Source organism: Panthera pardus, unplaced genomic scaffold (assembly GCF_024362965.1).
Source record: "Panthera pardus isolate Hobbes unplaced genomic scaffold, ASM2436296v1 HiC_scaffold_3, whole genome shotgun sequence".
NCBI lineage: Eukaryota > Metazoa > Chordata > Mammalia > Carnivora > Felidae > Panthera > Panthera pardus.
Genome location: NW_026526876.1, coordinates 32,589,713 through 32,613,161, shown reverse-complemented (window position 1 = coordinate 32,613,161; position 23,449 = coordinate 32,589,713). Strand labels below are relative to the sequence as shown.

Below are 23,449 nucleotides of genomic sequence, written 5' to 3'. Positions count from 1 at the left end.
GTTGGAGTTGGGGTGTATTGTTTTTAAGGGTAGAGGACAAAAGAGTGACCTTCCCTCCCTGGAGACATAGTTTGGTCTCACACAGCCCAGTGACCTACCATGATCTCTCCCTTAAATCAGATGGAAACATCTCATGGAAAAAAGTAATTCTAGTTAAACATTTACAGCTCCCTGGGGCAATGCCACTGCTGCAGCTACTGCTTGTGGAGCTTTCCAGCATGGTCATGCCATCCCTCAGCTTCAACACACTCATCTTGGCTCCAAGAGAGGTGACTCAGTTTATTATTCTCAACCTAACCCCATCTTTTCCACTTTAGGCTCCAACACCACACAGAGCTGCCACCCCACCCCTATAACAGCTAAGCCCCTGGGAGGTGGAGAAGGTAAACCACAAAGTTAGAAAGACGAGAAAAGCCAAGGTCAAGGTTGCACAACTCTCAAATAAGGAAACATACTATAAGAAGGGCTCAGTGACTGGACACAGTGAGCATGAAGTGGCCAATATTCCCTTGACCAGGCCAAACGCAATAAATCCCTGGCTTCTTGGGCTCATTCATCGTCCAAGGTTGAGGCCAGCAAATCTGTGTGCAGGGTTTGATTTCCACAGGGTCATGGGGCATCATCCACCACGTGAAGGGGCTCCAGCAGGTTGGAGATGCATAGCGCCCATCTGGTTCAGGGTCCCGATGCCCTCTCCATGGCTCGGGCTCGGGCAGCTTTGGCCTCGTCCTCCAGCTCATCTAGGAAACGCTCCTGGGACACGGAGTAGAAGGTGTAACCATCTGGGGAAGCGGGTTCAGGAAACCACTTGGAGTATGCACATTGCCTTTTCCTAGCCTTGTTCCACCGCCCTTGTTATTCTCTCACCCTCCCAAATCAGTGATTGGATCTTCCGCCCTCTGCTTTTCTGAGCCTTGATTATTCCGTTATTATTGACAAGGCATATTAAAAGAGCATCTTACAGTGACAAAGTAAGGTACATTAAACGCTTGGCTCAGCATCAGAAATGGCCAAGACTTTCACAGCTCTGGCTCTTTTTACCACCCCCACACTACCTAGTACTCGCCACTGTTCCCCTGTCCCTGCCCCCATATGCCGTCTCCTGAGCCTACAGTTCGAACGGATACAAATAGCTAACACCAGGGCCCCGATGCCCAGGCCGGTCACGATGTTCCGGGTCCGCCGCTGTGGTAGAGTCTTCTGCCACTGGGCGAGCTGCACCTGCCGCATGAACTGCAGCTGCGCGGGAGTCAGCTTCTCGCGAGTTGGGTCGATGCGCTGAGCCACGGGGGCCTTTCCACTCTTGGCATCGAGAGAATCACCAGCTCCTGGCGCCGCCATGTTGCCGCTCCGCCCTTCGTAGCCCCAAGGCGCGGGGCTTGCTGGGAATAGCCGTCCTTGGCCGCAGCAGCGGACTCTGGGAATTGTAGTCCGCGTTTTCTTCCGCGAGGGGAGTGCGGCTCTTGGCCTTAGGGGAAGGGGGGGGGGGGGTGGCAAACCAGCCGAGCTCTCTGATTGGCTGAGGGGTCCGTGGCCGTTAGGGCGAGAAAGGGCTGTAGAAGGCTCGAGGCAGTGGGGGAAACGGTTTTCCTCAGACTCGAGGTGAAGACAAGCACACAGAAGGGGACGAGGAGTCCCAGACAGAGTGTGGCGGAAGACTCTGGGGTGAAGCTAAGGGGGTCGGTTTATGGATCCCGTGAGCCGTCCGGGTGCCCCCAAAGGCTTCTGAAAATGCAGGAACCTGTGAGGTCAAGATTGGCCTCCCTCAGTGACTTTCAATTTGGAGCTGTTGCCACAGAGACGATCGAAGACGCTCTGCTTCACCTGGCGCAGCAGAATGAGCGAGCCGTGCAGGGGGCTGCCGGCCGGATGGGCAGCTTCAGGGAGACCCGGATCGTGGGTGTGGACCCAGGGCCCGGGAGATGGTTTTGTGGGAGACTGGGGCACCTGTCTGGGAGGCACCCCAGCCTGGAGATTCTGTTTGCCTTCTTCATTCAAATAAGTGTTGTTAGTAACCACTATATGCGAGGTACGGGGGATACAGTGATGAACAAGATAACACCAGCACCCTACCCTTGATTTCAACCCATGTAGAGTGCTTCCCCACACCGCTTGGGACAGAAGGACAAAATAGAGATTCAGCCCCTGCTTTCAAACCATGCCTAATCTTTAGAGGATATTAGAACAAATCTGTAAATGACCAGGTACAGGTACTGTTAGTTAAGTGACATAGCAGATAAAAGAAGCTTTCTGGGGATGGAAAGGAGCGATAGTGTGAGGTGAGGTTAGGAAGATTGAAGAGTGTTCTCCAGGCATGGTAGACCACAAAGCAGGATGAGGTTTTGGTTGATGAAGGTGGAGGAGGGGGGCAGCATTTCTACCAAAAGGGGCTAACCTGAGTAAAGCCATGGAAACAGGGAAGCTTCGGGTGAGTGTGGGTACAGTGGTTAAGTCCAGGTTGTCCAGAGCATGTGGAAGAGGAGTTGAAATTAAGACCAGAAAAGTAGTTTGGAGACATTCCATATGGGACTTTGAACGCCAAGGGCCGGGGTGGGGGACTGTTTATACTTGGCTTAGTAGGAAAACAAGAAGGCATTGAAGGTTTTCAAATAGGGGAGTGATATGACTGTAACCTTCCCCCTAGAAAAAATTATTTTGGCTGCGATGTATAGAATGGAGTGGAGTAGGGAGGGATAGGAGAGAGGTAGACCAGTAGGAATCTTCTGTCACTAGTTTAGGCAATAGGGCAGAGGGAATGACAGGGGAGGATGGATTAAAAACATTTCAGAGACAAAATCTTGGGTTCTGCTGTGGGTGAATTTAAGAGGTGGAGAAGGCAAAGAAGACCATGCCAAAGGGTTGAGTCTAAGACAATGGGAATATAGTGGTGCCATTAAGAGAAATACATACATCTAGTAAAAAATAATAAAACAGGGCATGACTTTTGTTTGTGAAAGAGAACAGCTTTGGTTTCAGATCCACTGAGTTTCAGGGGCTTGTAGAACCTCTAAAGGAAGGTTTCTAGTAAGATGTTTTTAAAAAAAAAAGTCAGAAGAGAGGTCAGAATTAGAGATAATGGTTTTGGAGTTATCTCCATAGTGATACTGTTGAAACTGGTAGAGAATGAGTCTGAGAAGGAGAAAAGAGAAGCAAGTCAAAGACATTTCCTCCCTTGGGAAACATTTTGTGTTCAGGCAGCTGGAGTAGGGAGAAGAGTCATGAAGGAAATTCTTACAAATAGGGAGATAGGAACAGAACCAAGGCACCTCTGGAAGCCAAGAGGAGAGTTTCAAGAAGGATGATGGTCAGCAATTTCAGCTGCCTCAGGGATATGAACGACGGGATTGAAAGTTGCAAAAAGGTGATGATGTTTAACAGTTTGGACCTGTTTTCTGGCCTTTGAGACCATCATTTCGGCAAGTTGATAAAAGCAGAAGCCAAACCACAGAACGTCAGGGAATTTACGAGGAAGTGGAAGCAGCAGGTTTAAGCAAAGGCTCTCGAGAAAGTTAACAGTGATGCAAAACTAGCTTAAGAAGATAGAAGGGGAGGGTCTTTTAGGTAAATGATGTATGTTTTTAAGTGCTGGAGGGAGAGCCAGCAGGAAGGGAAAGCGTAACCATCATCTATTGCATCTAACCCTAGCTCAGTTTGCTTGGCAAATTAAACTAGAAAATAGAAACAACTGCCCAGATAATTCAGTCCCAAACCAAACCCAAAGAACTACACACACACACACACACACACACACACACACACACACCGAAGAAGTAAGGCCTAACCTCCAGCAAACAAAAGGACTAATAACACACAGTTACGTGTGCTAGGGTATTTTGCTTAATTGCTTAAACTAATTATCTTCTGCATTGGGCACTGCTAGCAGGGCTTTAGTTTCTATAACAGCCAGGTTTTGTACATATGTGTAACATGTGTTGAGCAGACTGTTCAACTGTCTTGCGCCAGCTTAACTTTTATGTGCCTAAGAAAGGCAAATTTTCTCTGAAGACACATGGTCATTTGACTATGCATAATTCTTTGCTAACCAGCGCTAAAAGTCCCAAGTTCTGTGGAGCTTTCTTTGTTGAGAACTAACATTTACCCTTGTTTCCACCCTCTAATGATAATGCAAACTAAATAGAATTCTATCTGGGGCTGTTCTTTCAAAGAGAAACAGAGGCGGCCTAAGATTTTGCCAAGGTATCTTGCCCTTCCCATCTTCCCAATGCCCTTGCCCCCCTCACAAAGTGGGCTGTGGTCCCTGACGTAGGGGATATTTCTTCAAAACAAGCCACTCCCCAGTAACAAACTTGCTCCTGCGGACAGGCTCAGCCACTGCAGATTTACCCAACAAACTGGTGGTGGAGAGATGGTGTCCAGCTGTAAGGTGAATCCTGTTTGTAAAGCAATGGGAGTTCTCCAGAGGGTGGTTACTAAACAAACACTGTTACGAAGAGTATTGAAGCTCCAGGAGGGACTTTTCTGTTCCTGTCAACATTCCACTGAAAACAGAATATAGGGGTTAGGGTTTTTATCCATCCAAGAATCTCTCTTGAAGCTGGAGGTTCCCAGCATGGTGTAGAGGCCAACTGGACCAGCTGGTATGTTTGTGTGTAGCTGGCCAAGCCTTTTATCAGCTGAGACCCACAGGAAGGCTCAAGGGTCACCAAGGGGGCTCTGTCAGCTTGGATCTGCCTGTTGGCAGGAAAGGGAACTAAGCTCAGCTTGTGTTGTTCCAGTCTCCGCCTTCTCAGCCCCTGACCCTCTTCCCTCGGCCCCCTCGTGGCTTTTACACAATGCCAGGAGTTCACAGAGTGGTTTTGGTTGCACCTTGTGAATTAGGCTCTTCTTTCCTGTTTTGGCAGAGTTTGTTTTTCTCCTGTCTGAACAATGGTGTCTGGAGAAATCCGTGAGCTACCAGGCTGTAGAAATCCTAGAAAGGTAAAGCCCTGAGCATAGGTCTTTGTGAGTGGTACCTCTCAGAATAGCTAATGTCTCCAAGTCTTAAAAAAGTACAGTTGTCCCTTACCATGAGACCTGGTTTTACACCCTCTGTTACTTACAAATGCACATGTCTCACCAAGGGACTGATATCGGAGAGGAGGAGACATAGCATAGTTCGATAGCACAAACTCCCTTTAGTTTGAGTGAGTGCGGATGGTTTACTCTCCTCTGCCCTTCCTTACAGGTTTATGGTTAAGCAGGCAGAGAATATCTGTAGGCAAGCCACGACCCAGCTGAGAGAGAAGACAGAGCCTCAGAATTGGAAAGCTCTGAAAGAACAGCTTTTCAACAAGTTTATCCTGCGTCTTGTGTCATGTGTTCAACTGGCGAGCAAACTTTCCTTCCACTACAAAGTAAGGAACTGGGGTCTCTCATGGACACCTGAATGTTAGGAGAAACCAGCTCGTCCAAAGGTGACTGTGAGAAACCTGCTCCTAAGCTAGGTGTTACTACTCCTGTGGAAATTCCAGAGTGTGATTATGCTTCCTAGGCATACCTCCTACACATGCGCGCGCGCACACACACACACACACACACACACACACAGAGTCACACAGAGGCAGTTATTAAATAGCCTGAAGTTCTGTTCCCAAAGTATAATTGCTGGACAGATGCCACCATTCATACAGGTCACCTTTCCTCCCCTTGGACTCAAGGACAGTTTAGATAAGGTGCCTGAATTACCAACAGACCTATCAGTATTAAAGACAAATGGTCACATTTATAGGGGATAAAATGTTTCCATACCCCTACCCAATGCCTGTATAGTAAAATACCATTCACTCAACAAATGTTCACTGTCTTCTATGGTCAGATGCTGCACTAGGTGCCATGGGTACAACATTAAACATATTGCCTGCGATCTCAAGGAATTTATTATCCAATGAGAAAAGACATGCAGGCAAATAATGTGGGAGAGTGCTCTGATTAGTGTAAATACAGATGGCTATGAATGTACACCCACAGCCTTGGAGAGTCAAGGAAGTATATTTAGAGACCATGACTTTTTGAAGGGGGTATGGGCAGGAGATGGGAAGGTCCTTAAAAAAGATGGAGAGGAGTTAAGGAAAGTGGGGGGGAGAGGAGGGGGAGGAAAGGGAGATCCAGACCTAGGAAACAGCACGCATACAGGCCTGGAGAGCTGGACGGGCTCAGAAACTGCAAGTAATCCTATATGACGGCGTGGGGGCGTAAGGGGCAATTACTAAGAGAGAAGACGCGATGAAGGCATGGGCTGGATTGTGAAAAGCTTTGTATACTGTGCCAAGATGTATGACCTTTATTCTGACACCCTTCTCTCCCTCTCACTGTTTTGTTTTTCTTTGCTCAGATTATCAGGAACGTTACAGTCCTGAATTTCCTCCAGTCTCTGGGGTATGTGCACACTAAGGAGGAACTGCTGGAGTCAGAGCTTGATGTTTTGAAGTCCCTGAACTTCCAAATCAATCTGCCTACTCCCCTGGCATATGTAGAGATGCTTCTGGAGGTTTTAGGTACTTTATTACGTGTGTCAGAGAATATGGGTTGGAGTCATCCATAGAAGGCAACAAGAATGTGCCCAGAGGTTTGGAAGCCGTGGAAAGAACCTGCCAATGAGAAACAGCAGGAAGTCTGGCGGGGGGGAGCAGGAAGACTGGGGACACAGTCAAGTGTCCCCTCTGGTACTTGTCAGGGAAGGAAACTCAGGTCTCAGCACCTGGCTTCTATTTGGACTCACTAGGCACTCTTGCTGTAGGATCAAAGAGGTGATTTTCTAGAGAGGTATGAGATAAGATGGGAACAAACAAATATACTCTTATCTGTATATATACTGTAGATGGAGAGTTCTCTACCTCTCCCTTTATCCTTTTTTTCTTTAACGTTTATTTTTGAGAGAGAGAAAGAGAGAGAGTGGGGGGGGGGGGAGGGGCAGAGAGAGAGGGAGACACAGAATCTGAAGCAGGCTCCAGGCTCTGAGCTGTCAGCATAGAGCCTGACATGGGGCTCAAATGCGTGAACTGCAAGATCATGACCTGAACCAAAGTTGGATGCTTGATGGACTGAGTCACCAGGCACCCCTCCCTTTATCCTTTAAAATTGACCTCCTGGGGCACCTTGGTTTAGGCTCAGGTCATGATCTCATGGTTTGTGAGATCAAGCCCCATGTCGGGCTCTACACTGGCAGCACGGTGCCTTCTTGGGATTCTCTCTCTCTGCCCCTCCCCTGCTCGAACGCACACACTCTCTCTCAAAATAAACATTTTAAAATTGACCTCCAAAAAAATAAAAATAAAATAAAACTGACCTCCCAACTAAAGAGATTTCCTACAGAACTCATTATCATTAGCTCAAGAGCTTTATGTCACATGACAATGGTGATTACGGTCAGAGAAGATGCACTTAATGTTCTTTATCATGCCCACACTCCATCTAGGATACAATGGCTGTTTGGTTCCAGCCACACAGCTGCATGCAACCTGCCTGACCCTGCTCGACCTTGTCTATCTCCTGCACGAACCCGTATATGAGAGCCTGCTCAGGGCTTCAATTGAAAACTCCATACCCAGTCAGCTGCAAGGGTAAGGCAACTCCTTTAGGGTAGGCCTCTTCCAGAAATAGCGAGTTAGGAACATACCTCGAGAACATACCATGGGAATGGAATTTCCCCAGTAAGGCATCCAGGCCACAGATAACCTGCACAGGTTACCTGTTTTTAATTAACTTCCAGTATTGCTTGGATGCAGATGACTAAGCCCAATCAGCAAAACTCTGAAGTATTTCGTTTTAAATTTAAATGACTTCAGGTAATTAACATACTTTCTTTCTTAGTTCTTCCTTTATGGCTGCTTAAATTTGAGATTACTGGACGGCCCTTATAGTCACAGGGCTGCAACTTGGACAAAAGTGTTTGATTACTGTAAAGTCAGACTGGTAAAAAGACTCGCAGTTACATTTGTTAGGAAGACCGATGGGACAACAAAAGGCCCATAAACGAGTCAGAAGGCTCAGGTTTTAATCCCAGTTGGGCTGGGGAGGGGGTCAATTAGCTATTATTTGGCCATTTCCTTCCATATCTCAAAAAGTCCAAGATGATCAACATAAACAACTCTTAGTTGAAGTTCCATGACCCTCGGGTTTGGAAGATCAAATTTCATTCTAGCTCCAAAATTAATATGGTTTTAATCACTCAGGGAAAAGTTTGTTTCAGTGAAGGAAGACTTCATGCTGTTGGGAGTAGGAATCATTGCGGCAAGTGCTTTCATCCAAAACCATGAGTGCTGGAGCCAGGTACGCACCACTGAGCAGGACCAGCACGGTCAGAATTCACTTAATAGAAAGCATTCTCCCATCAGTTAAAGGAAAAGAAAAGACAACTTCTAAATGATAAGTCAAGACCCAGGATTAGGATGAATAAGCAGGATTTGGGAGAGGAAATGCTAGAGTAGGTCTGAAAAGCGCTCTCCAGTTTTTCCCTTATGGAGCTGGAAATGGAGGTCCGTGTTCAGCTCGTTCATTTCCCTCTCTGACAACATCCACTATCAGATAGTTCAAGTCCAATAAGTATATCGTCCCAAATAGAAGACAATGTCAAGGCCCAAGTGTCCCATTTATATTTCACAGACCTTATCTCCAGCACAATGAGATGTCTAGCAGAAACTTTCCAGGCTAACACTATCAGGGTAAAGGTATCCATCCTAATGTAATTCGGCCATTGGCAAACACTGGGATCTGGATTTAATCTTCTCGGTAAACTGAAATGAAAAAATTTACATCTGGCTTGAGAGAACAGCATGAGCGATGTGTCTGTGCACTAAAACACGTGGAGATTATTTAGTAATAAAAAAAATCCGTCTATTTCTGAAGGTTGTGGAGCATTTGCAGAGCATCACTGGCATTGCCCTGGAAAGCATCGCTGAGTTCTCTTACGCAATCCTGACTCACAGCGTGGGCGCCAACACTCCGGGGCGACAGCCTGTCCCCCCCCACCTGGAGGCCAGAGCTCTGCGGGCTGCCACTTCCTCCAACACGTGAGGCGGGCTCCACCCGCCAAGTATTCAACAGCCTTCACCACTGCGCTTATCCCTCCTTTTGTTTACTCTTCAACTCAGGGTACAAAAGTTCCAAGTATCTTTTGGACTATGTTTTGTGTTCCAACTTCATGTGCACTTTTCTGCATCGGACAAAGAGTTAAAGTTGACAAGCATGTCCTTTTTGTTGTATCAGACTGAAAACGTCAAGGAGCTGGGAGGAGATAGAACATTAGTGAAGTTGGTTCGTTTTTGTTTAACAAGGTATTTATAGCTTTTCCTTAACTGTTCATTTCATGGAAAGAGAACATAGGATGTGGAAATTAGTGTTAACCAGGGGCTTGAAAACCGAGACTGTTTGGGTGACCTTGACTGAGCATCAAGGAGGCAGCCTTTATTTCCCCTTAAAGTTAGTTTAACATCTCTGTTCTGTCATTGACATGTACACAAATAGGGCTTCCTCCACAGCTGTCTATTGCCATTAGTCTTTTTTAAAACTAACACCAATCCATCTCTAAACATGTTTCAACAGAGCTTTCACATACCTGCACTTGAACTCAATACTCCCAGGATACAAAGTGCTCTATTTTAGTCAACAAAAAAACCAGCAGTGCACTTCTGGGCAGTAATCAGACTGCAGTAAATCTTTTATTACAAATAATTAAATCTCTCCATAATGTCTCAAACAATATCAAACACCATTTCATATCTCTAACAGAGAGCAGAGTAGGCATTCAGCACTGGAAGCAAGTGAGGACAAGTGTTAAATTTCAAGCTTCTGATCACATCATCTGGTGACCAAAGCTTATGTGTCATTTTCTCACGTTATCCAGCTGTACATCTCACACATCTCGTCGTCTCAGTGGAGACAAAAGTTTCTATTCCATATTGTAAGTGCAGGAAGTTGAGAGAGATAAAACCCAGTGAAAACACATTGATCTCAATTCAACTCAGTTAACAAAACAAAAACAAAAACAAAAACAATTTTAAATTAGTTGTTTTGGGGGGAGAGAGGGAAAGAAAGGTTTGAGGTTAAGAGTCAAACCTATGACAAAGGCTGATATCTGTACATGACACATTGTAGCTCTGGAAACTATCTGTCACATGATATCCTGAAATAAAGTGGCTTTTGTAGATTTTTTTCTGTTTTGGTATTGTAAACATGTGCTGTTAATAGTACCCGAATTTAATTTAAAACTTTTTTTTTTTTTTTTTGCAAACAAAACAAAATTTAAAGCCTTTAAGGCAAACATCTCCCTAAGAAAAAAAGTCATTTGTTATAAAACTGTGAGGATACCCAAGCAAGACCCCACTTAAGATTCGTCAGCATGAACTTGAGAGCTTTTGTCCACTGTTCCTCGGAGTTAAACTGGGTTTTGATGGAATAGGAGCCGCCACTGCCTCCTGTGTCTTCAATCTTGCCTTTCTCCACATCCATCCTGCAGATGCACACAGCAGAGCTCATTAGTAACTGAGATCCAAGTTAAGTCAGTTCAGGCAAACGGGCAGGGACTTGATCATGGGACCATTCACGTCATTTTATCTATTAAAGAACTCTTGGCGAGGAATGGTAGTGTATTTTGGATTTGCTTAAAAGCCAAACATCAAGAAGGCTGTCACAAGAGCCTCATTGTCATTGCAGAGTACAGGGACAGGACACACACCCAAACAAATGAGAAGCCTGGAGCAGAGGGTAAGTGAGGGTTACAGTACCCCTGACTGTTTTCCTAGGCATCCCCGAACTCATGGGGAGAGAAGGGAGGCAGGAGAAAAGAAATGCTTTGTTTTGGGGTGACAGAAGCAGCTCAGCCTTGTTCTCTTGAACTAAGGTCTGCATCTATCACTGGGCTCCTACAACATTTGACCAAAGGAAGCATTCCTATGTATTTCCAAGGGCTTAAGAGGAAAGCTTCCTGAAATTAGAGAGCCAGCTTGAGCTCTGTGCTAAGAAAATCCCCCAGAGCACCGAAGAGAATATGTGACCAGATGGTCATATTCTGTCCTGCTTATAGTGTTGAATCACTCTTTGCCCATCAGTGTCATGATTTTGCTTTCCTACCATTTAGACTATGTTTTGCCTCCATTCTTACTGTCCCTTTGGTTATGCTCTATTTGGTCCTACTCTAGGTTCATGGAGCATTAGGGAATACTGACCTGTAAGGAAGACAAAAACGTGTCTCGCCTTTCTCAACCTCTTCTTTGAACTGCTGCACACAGTCCAGGAAAGCCACCATGGCATGGTCAAACTTGTTGTCCCAGAAAAACCGCAACCCCCCGGAACAATATAATGGCAGCTCCTGCCCAAGAAGAGAGAACTGGCTGAGGGTGTGGCACCAAGACAGGCTACCAGAGGGTGTTCCCAAGACTCTCCATTTCTCAAGTCCTGTTTGTCTGTATTTCACTGGAAGCAGTAATCCTGGGCAAATGCAATGCCCAGGAACTGTTTTATCACCAGAGATGTATTAAATACCTCACAGTGACTCCTTTCCTAGCCTACCATACACATCCCCCTCTGATCTGCCCTTAGCCCTTTTCAACAGACTGTAAAAACCTACTTTTTGTCTGTAGGCCCCAAAGAGCTAATCCTGAACTAGACAAGGCATTGAACAAGACATAGGATCATGAGACACCTCCACCTAAGGAACAAACTAAGAAACGCTATTATCAAAAGCAAACCATTTTGTCAGGAGGTACCAGGATTCTGCATCCCACTGAAGATGGGGCTTCCCAGAGTACCTTAGATTTGTCTGTCAGAGACTCCAGATATGAATGGTTTCCGTAGGGAACAAGTCGATACCTAAAATGGAGACGCATACAGAGGTGGATACAGGGCTCCTCCTGAAGCGATTATTGAAATGTTATAACCCAGTGATTTTCATGCTTCATCCTATCCAAGGACTACTTTTACTATTTCCACCTCTGTCTCTCATCTCCCCATAGACTCCCATGTTTAAAAGATTCTGTTTGCTGAACTACATTTATTACATAATTGTCTGGGGGTCTTTCACAGGTAAATGTAGGTTTTGGTTTAGGCTGAAGAAAAAAAAAAAAAAAAAGCTAAAAACAGCCTAAGGAACCCCCAAGGTTCTGGAGACGATGGGTTGGGGACCACAGCCACGGTCATGCAGCTCAAGGACTGCTTGATGAGTGGAAAGCGACTTTTCTGGGAGTCTCTACCAGAAGCCGACCAGAAGCCGACGGGAGTCTCCACAGGCAGAAAACTCTCGGTGTGTTGTGAACAAGGGTTCTTGCCGCAGCAGAGGAGAATACCAGGCTGGAAATACAAATTACATCAAAGACATGCCACAGCCGGGGGCGTCTGGGTGGCTCAGTCGGTTGGGCGTCCGACTTCGGCTCAGGTCATGATCTTGCGGACCATGAGTTCGAGCCCCATGTCAGGCTCTGTGCTGACAGCTCAGGGCCTGGAGCCGGCTTCGGATTCTGTGTCTCCCTCTCTCTCTCTCTCTGACCCTCCCCCACTCATGCTCTATTTCTGTCTCTCAAAAATAAAAATAAACGTTTAAAAAAAAAAAACCAAAGACATGCCACACCCCAAGAAAGGGGTGCACTTCTTACCTCTGGAATTTCAGACCCATCTTATTGGCCAGGGCATGGAGTAGCAGCACTGTTTGGCCCCACGCAGCATTGATCTCATTCCATTCCACAGGAACACTGGGCAGGCGACCCAGTCGGAAGTTATTGATTGTGCCAAACTGTCCACTGTGCCTAAGGCAGGAGGGCAGGAGAAAATACAGGGAGAACTCAACACTCAGCAACTTTGAGACTTCCTGTTTGCACCTAAACGCTGGTATAGATCTCCCTCATCTCCAGATTCATGGTAAGCTTTATTTGGCACTTTATTTTTTCTTAGGTAAGCTCTACACCCAACGTGGGACTTGAACTCACAACCGTGAGATCAGGAGTCATATGCTCTACTGACTGAACCAGCCAGGCGCCCCTCTACTTGGCACTTTATTTATTTATTTTTTTAACATTTATTTATTTTTGAGAGACAGAGAGAGACAGAGCATGAGCAGGGAAGGGGCGGAGAGAGAGGGAGACACAGAATCTGAAGCAGGCTCCAAGCTGTCAGCACAGAGCCTGATATGCGGGGCTCGAACTCACAAACCGCAAGTTCATGACCTGAGCCGAAGTCGGACACTTAACCGACTGCGCCACCCAGGTGCCCCTCTACTTGGCACTTTATTTTTTTATTTATTTATTTATTTTTTTTTTAATTTTTTTTCAACGTTTTTTATTTATTTTTGGGACAGAGAGAGACAGAGCATGAACGGGGGAGGGTCAGAGAGAGAGGGAGACACAGAATCAGAAGCAGGCTCCAGGCTCTGAGCCATCAGCCCACAGCCCGACGCGGGGCTCGAACTCACGGACCGCGAGATCGCGACCTGGCTGAAGTCGGACGCTTAACCGACTGCGCCACCCAGGCGCCCCTCTACTTGGCACTTTAAATACACGTCTGGGGCGCATGAGTTGGCTCAGTCGGTTAAGCATCCAACTCTTCATTTTGGCTCAGGTCATGATCTCACAGTTTGTGAGTTCAAGCCCTGCACTGTCATTGCAGAGCCTGTGTGGGATTCTCTTTCTCTCTCTCTGCCCCTCCCCTACTCGCACTCTCTGTCTCAAAATAAATGAACTCAACATGTTAAACAAATACAAACATAGATAGGTAGGTAAGTAAATAAATAAATATATGTCCAAATATGAACTGTCATCTTTACCCCTTGTGCTCAGATGCCAAAGTAGAAACAGGGGCATCACCCTTGAATGCTCTCTCCCTGCTCCCTCCCCTCAAAAACCACCAAGCTCTCAGGGCACCTGGGTGGCTCAGTGGGTTGGGCGTCCGACTTCGGCTCAGGTCATGATCTCGCAGTCTGTGAGGTCGAGCCCTGCGTCGGGCTCTGTGCTGACAGCTCCGAGCCTGGAGCCTGTTTCAGATTCTGTGTCTCCCTCTCTCTCTGACCTTCCCCCATTCATGCTCTGTCTCTCTCTGTCTCAAAAATGAATAAACATTAAAAAAAATTAAAAAAAAAAAAACCCACCAAGCTCTCTTGATTGGACTTCCTAAATCTCTTCAATTTGTCCATTTTTTTCCAAACTCCATGCCACTGCTCTATCTTTTCCTGCTTAGAGTCCTACTGACAAGTCTCCTTACCAAAGGGGGCGTCCTCTCCCCGCCCCGCCCCCATCATCTCCCACATTGCAGGTGAAACTATCATTTACAAATGCAAAAGTAATTATGTCACTTTCCTGCCTAAAATGCTTCAGTGGTTTCCAGTGCCTTTTGGATGAAGTCCAAATCCCTTAATGAGGCCTACAAGGTCCTTGGGGGAACTGGTCACTCTCCAGTTTCATATCCTGTCACTCTCCCCTTCACACTCGATCTCCAGTCACAATAAGCTCCTTTCAGTTCTTCGGATGCCCCACTCCCACGTTCCTCCGTGTCTTTGCACATGATGTTCCTCTGCCAGGAACAAGCCCCCTCCCTCTGCAAACTTCCACTTCGTGCCTCAGCTTAAGCATCAACCTCCCCTGGGGAAAACTCTGCATGCGGCCTTCCCAAATTGGGCAAAGTGTCTTTAGGTGGCCCCAGAGCACCCGAGGGTTACAGCTATCATACCGCATAACGACAGTCTGTCACGTATCCGTCCTTCCACGAGGCTGTAAGCAACCAGAAGGCAGAACGCATGTTGTTTGCTGTTGCCCTTCTGGCGCTTAGCATAGTGCCTACCACGTGTGAGATACTCAACAGATACTAGTTAAATGGATGACATGTCGAATAAATACATCAATGACCCTAGGGGTTAAGAAATCAGCACCAGGCAGATGACAAAGTTTTCATGGGGCTGGAGGGCTCAGATCTTTCCCTTTCCTTGGGAGAGTGAATGTCACCAAGCTCTAGAATTCCAACCCCCTGAGACGTCTATCCCATCACAAGGAATGAAAGCAACCTGGATGGGGAGACGACGCACAGCCCTATTTCATGGAGGCGGGCACCCCGGCTTGGCGGTCGCCAGCTAAGGCGCAGGCGTGCAGTGCTTTCCGGGCACTCCTCACCCTCCAACCCGCATTACCAGATGTGGAAGGTTGCATTAAAGACGTTGGTTTTCTTCAGCTTGTCCAGCTGCATCTGGGCGTAACGCATCTGGTTTTCCACACTCTTCAGCTCATCGTCCAGCTCCAGCTGCTGTCGCTTAAATTCACTGTATTCCCTCTGATACCTGTGAGCAACAAGGTGGCCATTGAAGGCTGTAGGTTCAGGGCTAGAATTTCTCTCTCACCACCCCCCAGAACGATGTATTCTAGTGGTTATGGTTAGACCTAGTCACAGCATCCTTTCCATTTGGCACAGATCCCATTCAAAGGAACATACAGATCCTAGCTGTTTTGCCTGCGAGGGACAGAAATGTCTCAAATTGCAGCTGCCCACGTGCAAAAGATAGAGGCAAACAGGACTCTTCCTAAACCAGGACCAAATGCCTCTTGTATTTCTAATTTTTTTCCAGAAGTGGGGTCAGGGCGTTAAGAGTGGCTTCTTCCCGGAACGGACCACAGGTGAACTTCTAAAACTTCACTTCTGTGCACTCACTGTCCTTCTGTATAGTTGGCATACACCATTTCCGATGTAACTTGTTCACTCCTTTGAAAACATTAACTTTTTTCTCTGTCCATCACGCCCCCAACTTTAGTTAATGTGGATACTGTGTCTCCTCCACTACACAGGGGGTTCTCTCAGGTCAAGATCACCAGTGACATTTCCGGGCTGGGAAAGAACGAATGTAGGCCAACACGTCCATCTTTCCAGAGGAGGATGCCAGCTTCGGTGGCTGACTTACCCAAACGAGCTCAGCTCCCCCCCAGGGCAGCAATGCAACTTAGAACCCTTCTTTCTCTGCTCTCTATTCAACCAACATGCTTTTTTCACTTAATCATGCTGACCCTTCACACATAACCCTCCCAACAGACCTTGAGAAGCAGGGCCCGCAAACAGTATGCGGGATCTGGAGCAGACAGGCTACCAAATGACAGGCGGCTGCAGCTGACAAACTGCTCAGACACATTCAGTCAGAAGCCACTGCTTCTCCTGGAGCCTCGTGGGAAGGGAGACAGAGGAACAGGGTGACCACTCACTGAGCTTCCTCCTGATCCAGTCTCTCAGCCTCAGCCTGGACCTTCTCGAGATTTTCTGCCACTATCTTGCGGTTCTTTTCCACGTCTTCCAGCTCCTGGATCAGCCTCTCCTCCTCTAACGCCAGCTCCTTCAGCTCCATCTGTAGCTGTCCACTGTCATCCTCATTCATTTGCTCTAAGATCTCTAAACAGCGTCTGCCAAAGACACGGGCAGAATACACTCACCGCGGGGAACCTGTCATTCTGTTTACCTGAGCGGAGCACAGCGCCTGGGTAAGAGCCAAGCAGTCTCCGAGCAGTGACAGCTTCACGGTCCAGATCTCCGCTTCCGGGCACTGGCTCTAGAGGCACTCACTTGTAGTTCTGACACTCATTTTCAGTGACGTTGAGCTGAGTGTCCAGCTGGTCTAAAAGGGTATCTGTGCATTCCTCACACAGTGGGTGATCCACATCTGTCTGGCCTGACATGATGTCAAAAAGGTCCCCAGTGACCTGGAAGCGTGGGGTGTGGGAGAGTCAGGGGAGGGCCTGCCCCAGGCTACCTGCCCGGCCACCCCCTCTACCGGCCAGGCCCGCCGCCTGATGCTGCTACGGTGCTGACTTGCCTTCAGTCTTCGGCTGAGGTTCTCCATGGTGCCGCCATCAGATGCCTCCCCGATCAGAGTGAAGCTGTTGGCACTTTCTGTGGACATCATCCTGCAGACAGCCCCCCGCCCACGGGCCACATGAGGGAGCAGAGAGGCCTCCTCCACTCCACCTACTGCAGTGGCAGTGGCAGAGACTCTCAAGCACTGGCTGAGGGGCCTCAAGGCGCATACCCACTCCTAGCCCGACTGACCTCCCAAGGGTACCTCTCTCCCAAGGGAAGGCCATGCTGGTCTTCCACAGGGGCACTCAGCACGAAGGTTGGCCTGGATGGACTAAGGAGGGAGAGGGGGCATCAAAAACTGACATGTGTGTGTGTCTATAGTAGAAAAGGAAGGACAATCAGGAAAGACCATTTTTAAATATCATACCCCTCACCAGCAGCCTTCACATGCATCAACGATTAAGAACTTGAACATCTAACAACATCTGCTATTTTAAAACTTTTCAAGAGCCCCTCTCTCTTATTAGTCATTCACTTCCTCAACTTTTCTCGATTCTTCGTCATGAGAGCTACTGTCCCTTCCCACTGTGTGAACGGCTACAGGAAAAAATCAATACTTGAAGGTGACGGGCCAGGTATAAGAGAATACGCCCTTTCTGGAAGAGCCAAAAGGCTAGATGAGGATTTATTTCCATCACCTGGCTCCAGGTCTCAATTCTGGGTTCCATTAAAATTCTACTGGCCTTTGGCAAGGAACAGGGGGCTGAGGAGTAGTAGGCACCTGGCTGGGGGGATGAATCTGCGAGAGACACCATCCTGGCGAGTTTCAATAAATGGCTCCTGGGAAGGAAATAAGAGGGCATTAGAATTCTGGCAGCTTACAAGGGGAGTCTATTTCCCAAAGAGCCTCAGAACCATTTGGCTTTACCTTTGACTGATAACCACAGGACCTGATAAACCACAGAGACGTAAGAAATGGGTATGATCTAGCCAATCCTTGGTATATGTGCACTAAGAAAGGACCCCTCATACAGACAAACCCCAAGTCCCATGTGATTTTTTGTGGCAAACCATGTGATATCTATGTGATAGTAGTTATTGTGTGGTTAAATCTGCATTTTCTCAACACTGACCAGTCAGGGGTAGGGGAGAGAAGGCCCTAAATCATGGCACAAGGAAAAAGGCAGATCAGACTGCAATGAAGTTTGCCGTGGCATACGACAAGGTAGATGATTTATATGTTTTTGATACTCTGACATAATTGATATGTCATCAAACTCTTATGACATCTACCTTCAGCAAAGAAAATTATTACTAACGTTACCACAGCTTAAAAATGACATGTTCTCTGATACTGACAATCCCTTCTGGCTAGCGTAATCATACTCTAGTCCAAACTAAGACACTTTGAGAATGGAGAGCAGTAGATATTAATAATTAGCTAGGACAATAGACATAAACCAGGCATGCCCTGGGATGACCTGGACACATAGGTCATCTCACCTCCTACCTCTAATGGCTTGTAATTCTGCTTCAAATAAAAAACCCCTCCCCACATTTTTAAACTGATGCCTCAGTCAGTAATCCTGTAACCTCAGGTGTACTTCTATACCTCCCCAACGACCCACAGTGGCCTGATCATGTAGAATGTCTCTTGTTAACCAGAGTTTCCAAAAGTCTGGGCACTCTAGAAGCACCAAGTACCCTGCAGAAACCCAGTTTGCATTCCAGTGTTTCATACTTCTCCTGAGTTAGCCTCTTCCTCTTGGGTCTCTCCTGGTTTCACCTGGGCTGTGGCAAGTAATGGAGCTAAGGACAAGGAAAATATTGAGTTAGAGTCTTAACAAAGCCAGATTGTGTATGAAAATATGGGAAATGATAAAAACAAATTCTCATCACCACTCCCACCTCCACCTTTTTAATTTTTAAAATTTATTAAAAAAATTTTTTTAATGTTTATTATTTATTTTTGAGAGAGAGAGAGAGAGAAACAGAGACACAACACAAGGGGGGGTGGGAGGGTTGGGGAGAGAGGAAGACACAGAATCCAAGTAGGCTCCAAGCTCTGAGCTGTCAGCAAAGAACCCGATGAGGGGCTCGAACCCAGGAACCGTGAGATCATGACTTGAGCTGAAGTAGGACGCTTAACTGACTGAGGCACCCATGCGCTGCCTTCCACCTTTTCCTTAACGTTTATTTTTGAGAGACAGACAGAGTGTGAGTGGGGGAGGGGCAGAGAGGGAGCACAGAATCTGAAGCAGGTTCCAGGCTCTGAGCTCAGCACAAACTGCGAGAGCACGATCTGAGACAAAGTCAGAAGCTTAACTGACTGAGCCACCCAGGCGCCCCACCACCCTTTTCTTAAAGTACCAATTGCACATAGATGAAATCTCTTCTTCCCCTTGCCCCCATTAAAATCAGATTAAGGAACTGTTAAATTTTTTATGTGTTTGATAATTGTGTATGATTATTATGTGTATCATTATTATGTGTATGATTATATTGTGTTTGATTATGTGTATGATTGTGTTTTGAAATTTTTTAAATGTTTATTTATTTTTGAGAGAGAGAGACAGTGTGTGTGTGTGTGTGTGTGTGTGTGTGTGTGTGTGTGTGTGTGAGGGGAAGGGGCAGAGAGAGAGGGAGACATGGAATCCAAAGCAGGCTCCAGGCTCCGAGCTGTCAGCACAGAGCCCGGTGAGGGGCTTGAACCCACAAACTGTGAGATCATGACCTGAGCCGAAGTCCGATGCTTAACTGACTGAGCCACCCAGGAGCCTCTCATGGCTGTGTTTTTAAAAAGACACCTTATTGGGGCGCCTGGGTGGCTCAGTCGGCTAAGCGTCCGACTTCAGCTCAGGTCACGATCTCACAGTTCGTGGGTTCGAGCCCCGCATCAGGCTCTGTGCTGACAGCTCAGAGCCTGGAGCCTGTTTCAGATTCTGTGTCTCCCTCTCTCTCTGACCCTCCCCCGTTCATGCTCTATCTCTCTCTGTCTCAAAAATAAATAAACGTTAAAAAAAAAAAAAAAAAGGCACCTTATTGGGGCGCCTGGGTGGCTCAGTCGGTTAAGCGGCCGACTTCAGCTCAGGTCATGATCTCATAGTTCGTGGGTTCGAGCCCCGCATCGGGCTCTGTGCTGACAGCTCAGAGCCTGGAGCCTGCTTCGACTTTTGTGTCTCCTTCTCTCTCTGCCCTTCCCCTGCTCACACTCTGTCTCTCTCTCAAAAATAAATAAACATTAAAAAAAATTAAAAACAAAAAGACACCTTGTCTTTCAAAAATATTTACCAAAACATTTACAGTATTTTTATGTTTGGGATTTGCTCCAGGGTGGGAGGGGAATAGATGGGGCTGTAGATGAAACATGATTAAATAGGCACTGATAATTGTGGAGGTGATGGGTATGTGAGGGCTCATTATATACTTTGAGGTTTTCCACAACAAATGTCAACATCCCCTTTCCTCCAGAGTAACTAGGAAGGAAAGTGAGGGAACATGAGGAAACTTTCTACATCACCATGATCTGAGTTATACGGAGTTACCCATTTTGTCAAAAATGCACAGCTAAAGACAACTGGCTGGTTTGGTCAGGAGAGCATGCGACTTAATCTCAGGATTATGAGTTTGAGCCCCATGTGGGGTGTCGAGATTAAATAAATAAACCTTAAAAAATTTTTTTAGGGGTGTCTGGGTGGCTCAGTCAGTTGAGTGTGCAAATTCGGCTCAGGTCATAATCTCATGGTTCATGAGTTCAAGCCCCACATCAGGCTCTCTGCTGTATGTGAAAAGCTTGCTTCAGATCCTCTGTACCTTCCTCTCTCTGCACTCCCCCCCCACCTCTCAAAAATAAAGATTAAAAAAAAATTGTTTTAAAGCACAGCTAACACTTGTGCATTTAAAGACATGCCAATTCACATGAAAAGATGCTCAACGTCGCTCCTCATCAGGGAAATAAACAAATCAAAACCACACTCATATACCACCTCACACCAGTCAGAGTGGCAAAAAGGAACAAGTCAGGAGACTATAGATGCTGGCGAGGATGTGGAGAAACGGGAACCCTCCTGCACTGTTGGTGGGAATGCAAACTGGTGCAGCCTCTCTGGAAAACAGTGTGGAGGTTCCTCAAAAAATTAAAAATAGATCTACCGTATGACCCAGCAATAGCACTGCTAGGAATTTTCCCAAGGGATACAGGAGTGCTGATGCACAGGGGCACTTGTACCCCAATGTTTATAGCAGCACTTTCAACAATAGCCAAATTATGGAAAGAGACTTTAAATGTCCATCAACTGATGAAAGGATAAAGAAATTATGGTTTATATGCACAATGGAATACTACGTGGCAATGAGAAAGAATGAAATATGCCCTTTTGTGGCAACATGGATGGAACTGGAGAGTATTATGCTAAGTGAAAAGAGTGTAATGCTAAGTGAAATAAGTCCTACAAAGACAGATACCATATGTTTTCACTCTTATGTGGATCCTGAGAAACTTACCAGAAGACCATGGGGAGGGGAAGGAAAAAAAAAAAGAGGTTAGAGAGGGAGGGAGCCAAAACATAACAGACTCTTAAAAACTGAGAACTGAAGGTTGATGGGGGGTGGGAGGGAGGGGAAGGTGGGTGATGGGCATCGAGGAGGGCACCCGTTGGGATGAGCACTGGGTGTTGTATGGAAACAATTTGACAATAAATTTCATATTTAAAAAAAAAAAGATAAAAAAATAAAGACATGCCAATTTATTTTTTAAAAAGAATAAAAAGCAAAATAATTGAGCGGGGATGGGAGGTGAGTGAAGATATAGAGAACACAAGAATGGCAGAATGTGGCTAATTGTTGAAGCTGGGTCACGGATACAAGGGAGTTCATTACGCTGTTCTCTTGACCATACGATGGAAAATTTCCATAATAAAAGGCTAAAAATGTATCAGAGTTAATTCTACTCAAAAAAGAGAAATTGGTAGTAATGATAATAGCTAACATTTATTGAGTACTATTTGCCCAGTATATTCTTAAGTACTTATGTTCATCATATTTGATCCTTACAACTATCCTGAGGTCATTTTACATTTTACAGATAAACCAAGAAACCAGGGCTTAGAAAGTAGAGTAACTTGCAAAAAGTCAGTCAGCTAGTAATTGAGTTATGATTTAAATCCAAGCAGGCTGACTCTGGACCCTTGAGCTTATTTAAACTACCTATTCAGCCTTTTTGTTCCTTTTCTAACTTCATCTTACTGTGGGACTTTAACACTCTGCTCCTCCATTTACCAGCTGTTGGCCACTGATAAGTCACTTAAGCTCTCTGAGCCTCAATTCCTCATGTGTAAAATGATGATTGTACTGTCCCGTAGGGGCTGTTGCACAGATGAAGTAATGCACGCACCGCACTTGGTATATGGTAAGCCCTCAACAAATGGTGCTTATTATTATACACACACATTACTCTGAAACAGCAGGAGCAGAACACTAAGAACCTCTCCTTAGAATAGGAAGCTCTCAGAAGGATACAGTGTCAGAACTTCTTCACGTTCCCAAAGAGAAAATAGGGAGCCCGAGAGATGAAATGACTTTCCTACGTTCATACAGCGAGAGTCTATGGCCGACTACAAAGATAGCTACCTTAAGACCTACATCTCTAAAGCTGCCCATTTTCCACGATCTTGACCACCCTCTTTTCAAGGGTCTCGCTGACCTGTGAGCTCCTGGATAGTGACACGGTCCAGGATCTTGAAGCTCGTGTCCAGTTTCAGGGGCTGGCTGCAACGCTGGCACACGAAGCTCACCTGCATGGTGCTGCTGGACGTTTTAGACCCCTCCATCCCTGCGGCGGTGGAGAGGAGGCGATGTTAGGGAGAATCAGCGCCCTCGAGCCCCTGGTCCGGGGCTACCACCTGCCTTGCTGGTGTAGTCAAGGGGGCAAATCCTCGCCCGCGCCGTTCCCTGTAGGAACGGTCTGATACCAGGCAGACCCGTTTCCGGGGCAGCGCTGGCAAAGGCAATTTACCAGCCCAGAGTCAGGGAGGGGCTGCAACAGGGGCCGTCAGGGTTCCCAGGCTCCCTTCTAAGGCCCCGGCTCAGCCCCCGACGCCCGTCACCTTGGAACCCGGTGCCCGCCACCGTGGTCCGGTCTACCGCGGGGGCACCGTGGCGTCGGGTCTGCCCCGGAGGGAGGCCTCCAGAACTGCCATCGCCCAGTCTTCAGCTACTTCCCGGTCGGCCAGGGGAGGACTTCCGCCCGGACCGGACGTGACGCCACGACCGCCCTGCCGGCGCTCCAGAGGTCAGAACGGGTCCACTCGCCTACGGGCCCCGTCGCGCCCCCTAGAGGCTAAGCTGGGAAGCGCGGCAGGCGTCGGCGGGTGGGCAACGGTAGCGAGGGGAGGTGAAGGACGAGTTGAGAATGAGGAGACTGCCGATTTGTAATTCTGTGACTTTTCTTTAGATGTGTCACTTCCGAGCAGAGCCACTTTAATTCTTCTTGCAGTATCAGTTTTAAAAGTTTCTCCTTGGGAGAACCCGGCTTTCTTTTAAACACCCCTGAAAGTGGTAGACACACTTGGAGGGGAAGGTGAGAAGGTAAATTTTATTGTTCTATTATATATTTTAAATTTTCAGTTATTAATCAGGAAAAATCGAGCCCTTCTGATACTAAATATTCAGATATTAAAATTATAAAACGAAAACCTTTTTGTTT

General features: G+C 46.7%; 3 protein-coding genes across 5 annotated transcripts; 1 reads left to right on the top strand and 2 right to left on the bottom strand.

Moving 5' to 3' along the window:
* Positions 1 to 259: 259 nt before the first annotated feature.
* Positions 260 to 1,378, bottom strand: LOC109258563 (cytochrome c oxidase assembly factor 3 homolog, mitochondrial). The gene is made up of 2 exons (XM_019435458.2): positions 1,128 to 1,378; positions 260 to 782 (listed from the first exon to the last, which is right to left on the bottom strand). Exons 1-2 carry the CDS (start codon positions 1,339 to 1,341, stop codon positions 676 to 678), a joined length of 321 nt encoding a protein of 106 aa, XP_019291003.1. The 5' UTR covers positions 1,342 to 1,378; the 3' UTR covers positions 260 to 675.
* A 161-nt stretch (positions 1,379 to 1,539) lies between these two features.
* CNTD1 (cyclin N-terminal domain containing 1) lies at positions 1,540 to 10,238 on the top strand. 2 transcript variants are annotated; one of them, XM_019435474.2, is made up of 7 exons: positions 1,540 to 1,900; positions 4,863 to 4,938; positions 5,186 to 5,354; positions 6,332 to 6,494; positions 7,415 to 7,559; positions 8,172 to 8,268; positions 8,845 to 10,238. In XM_019435474.2, exons 1-7 carry the CDS (start codon positions 1,732 to 1,734, stop codon positions 9,010 to 9,012), a joined length of 987 nt encoding a protein of 328 aa, XP_019291019.1. In that variant the 5' UTR covers positions 1,540 to 1,731; the 3' UTR covers positions 9,013 to 10,238. The 2 variants fall into 2 exon arrangements, with proteins under 2 accessions (XP_019291019.1, XP_019291020.1); XM_019435475.2 differs by lacking the exon at positions 4,863 to 4,938 and having other exon boundaries at positions 1,792 to 1,900.
* Positions 9,637 to 22,993, bottom strand: BECN1 (beclin 1). Of its 2 annotated transcripts, XM_053892927.1 has the most exons (13): positions 22,851 to 22,993; positions 22,448 to 22,576; positions 18,488 to 18,555; positions 17,528 to 17,586; positions 17,009 to 17,077; positions 16,763 to 16,853; positions 16,513 to 16,649; positions 16,158 to 16,352; positions 15,101 to 15,247; positions 12,585 to 12,734; positions 11,745 to 11,805; positions 11,163 to 11,305; positions 9,637 to 10,447 (listed from the first exon to the last, which is right to left on the bottom strand). In XM_053892927.1, exons 2-13 carry the CDS (start codon positions 22,572 to 22,574, stop codon positions 10,279 to 10,281), a joined length of 1,416 nt encoding a protein of 471 aa, XP_053748902.1. In that variant the 5' UTR covers positions 22,575 to 22,576; positions 22,851 to 22,993; the 3' UTR covers positions 9,637 to 10,278. The 2 variants fall into 2 exon arrangements, with proteins under 2 accessions (XP_053748902.1, XP_053748903.1); XM_053892928.1 differs by lacking the exon at positions 17,009 to 17,077.
* Positions 22,994 to 23,449: the final 456 nt, after the last annotated feature.

What these genes read in the sequence shown, in the direction of transcription:
- LOC109258563 (XM_019435458.2), bottom strand. Translation starts at nt 1,341, where the DNA reads ATGGCGGCGCCAGGAGCTGGTGATTCTCTCGATGCCAAGAGTGGAAAG. An exon ending in GGCCCTGGTGTTAGCTATTT is followed by an intron (nt 783 to 1,127) that starts GTATCCGTTCGA and finishes CCGCTTCCCCAG; the next exon opens with ATGGTTACACCTTCTACTCC.
- CNTD1 (XM_019435474.2), top strand. Translation starts at nt 1,732, where the DNA reads ATGCAGGAACCTGTGAGGTCAAGATTGGCCTCCCTCAGTGACTTTCAA. An exon ending in GCTGTAGAAATCCTAGAAAG is followed by an intron (nt 4,939 to 5,185) that starts GTAAAGCCCTGA and finishes CCTTCCTTACAG; the next exon opens with GTTTATGGTTAAGCAGGCAG. An exon ending in ACCATGAGTGCTGGAGCCAG is followed by an intron (nt 8,269 to 8,844) that starts GTACGCACCACT and finishes CTATTTCTGAAG; the next exon opens with GTTGTGGAGCATTTGCAGAG.
- BECN1 (XM_053892927.1), bottom strand. Translation starts at nt 22,574, where the DNA reads ATGGAGGGGTCTAAAACGTCCAGCAGCACCATGCAGGTGAGCTTCGTG. An exon ending in AATGAGTGTCAGAACTACAA is followed by an intron (nt 16,353 to 16,512) that starts GTGAGTGCCTCT and finishes TGTCTTTGGCAG; the next exon opens with ACGCTGTTTAGAGATCTTAG. An exon ending in AATGCAACCTTCCACATCTG is followed by an intron (nt 12,735 to 15,100) that starts GTAATGCGGGTT and finishes CTCCTGCCTTAG; the next exon opens with GCACAGTGGACAGTTTGGCA.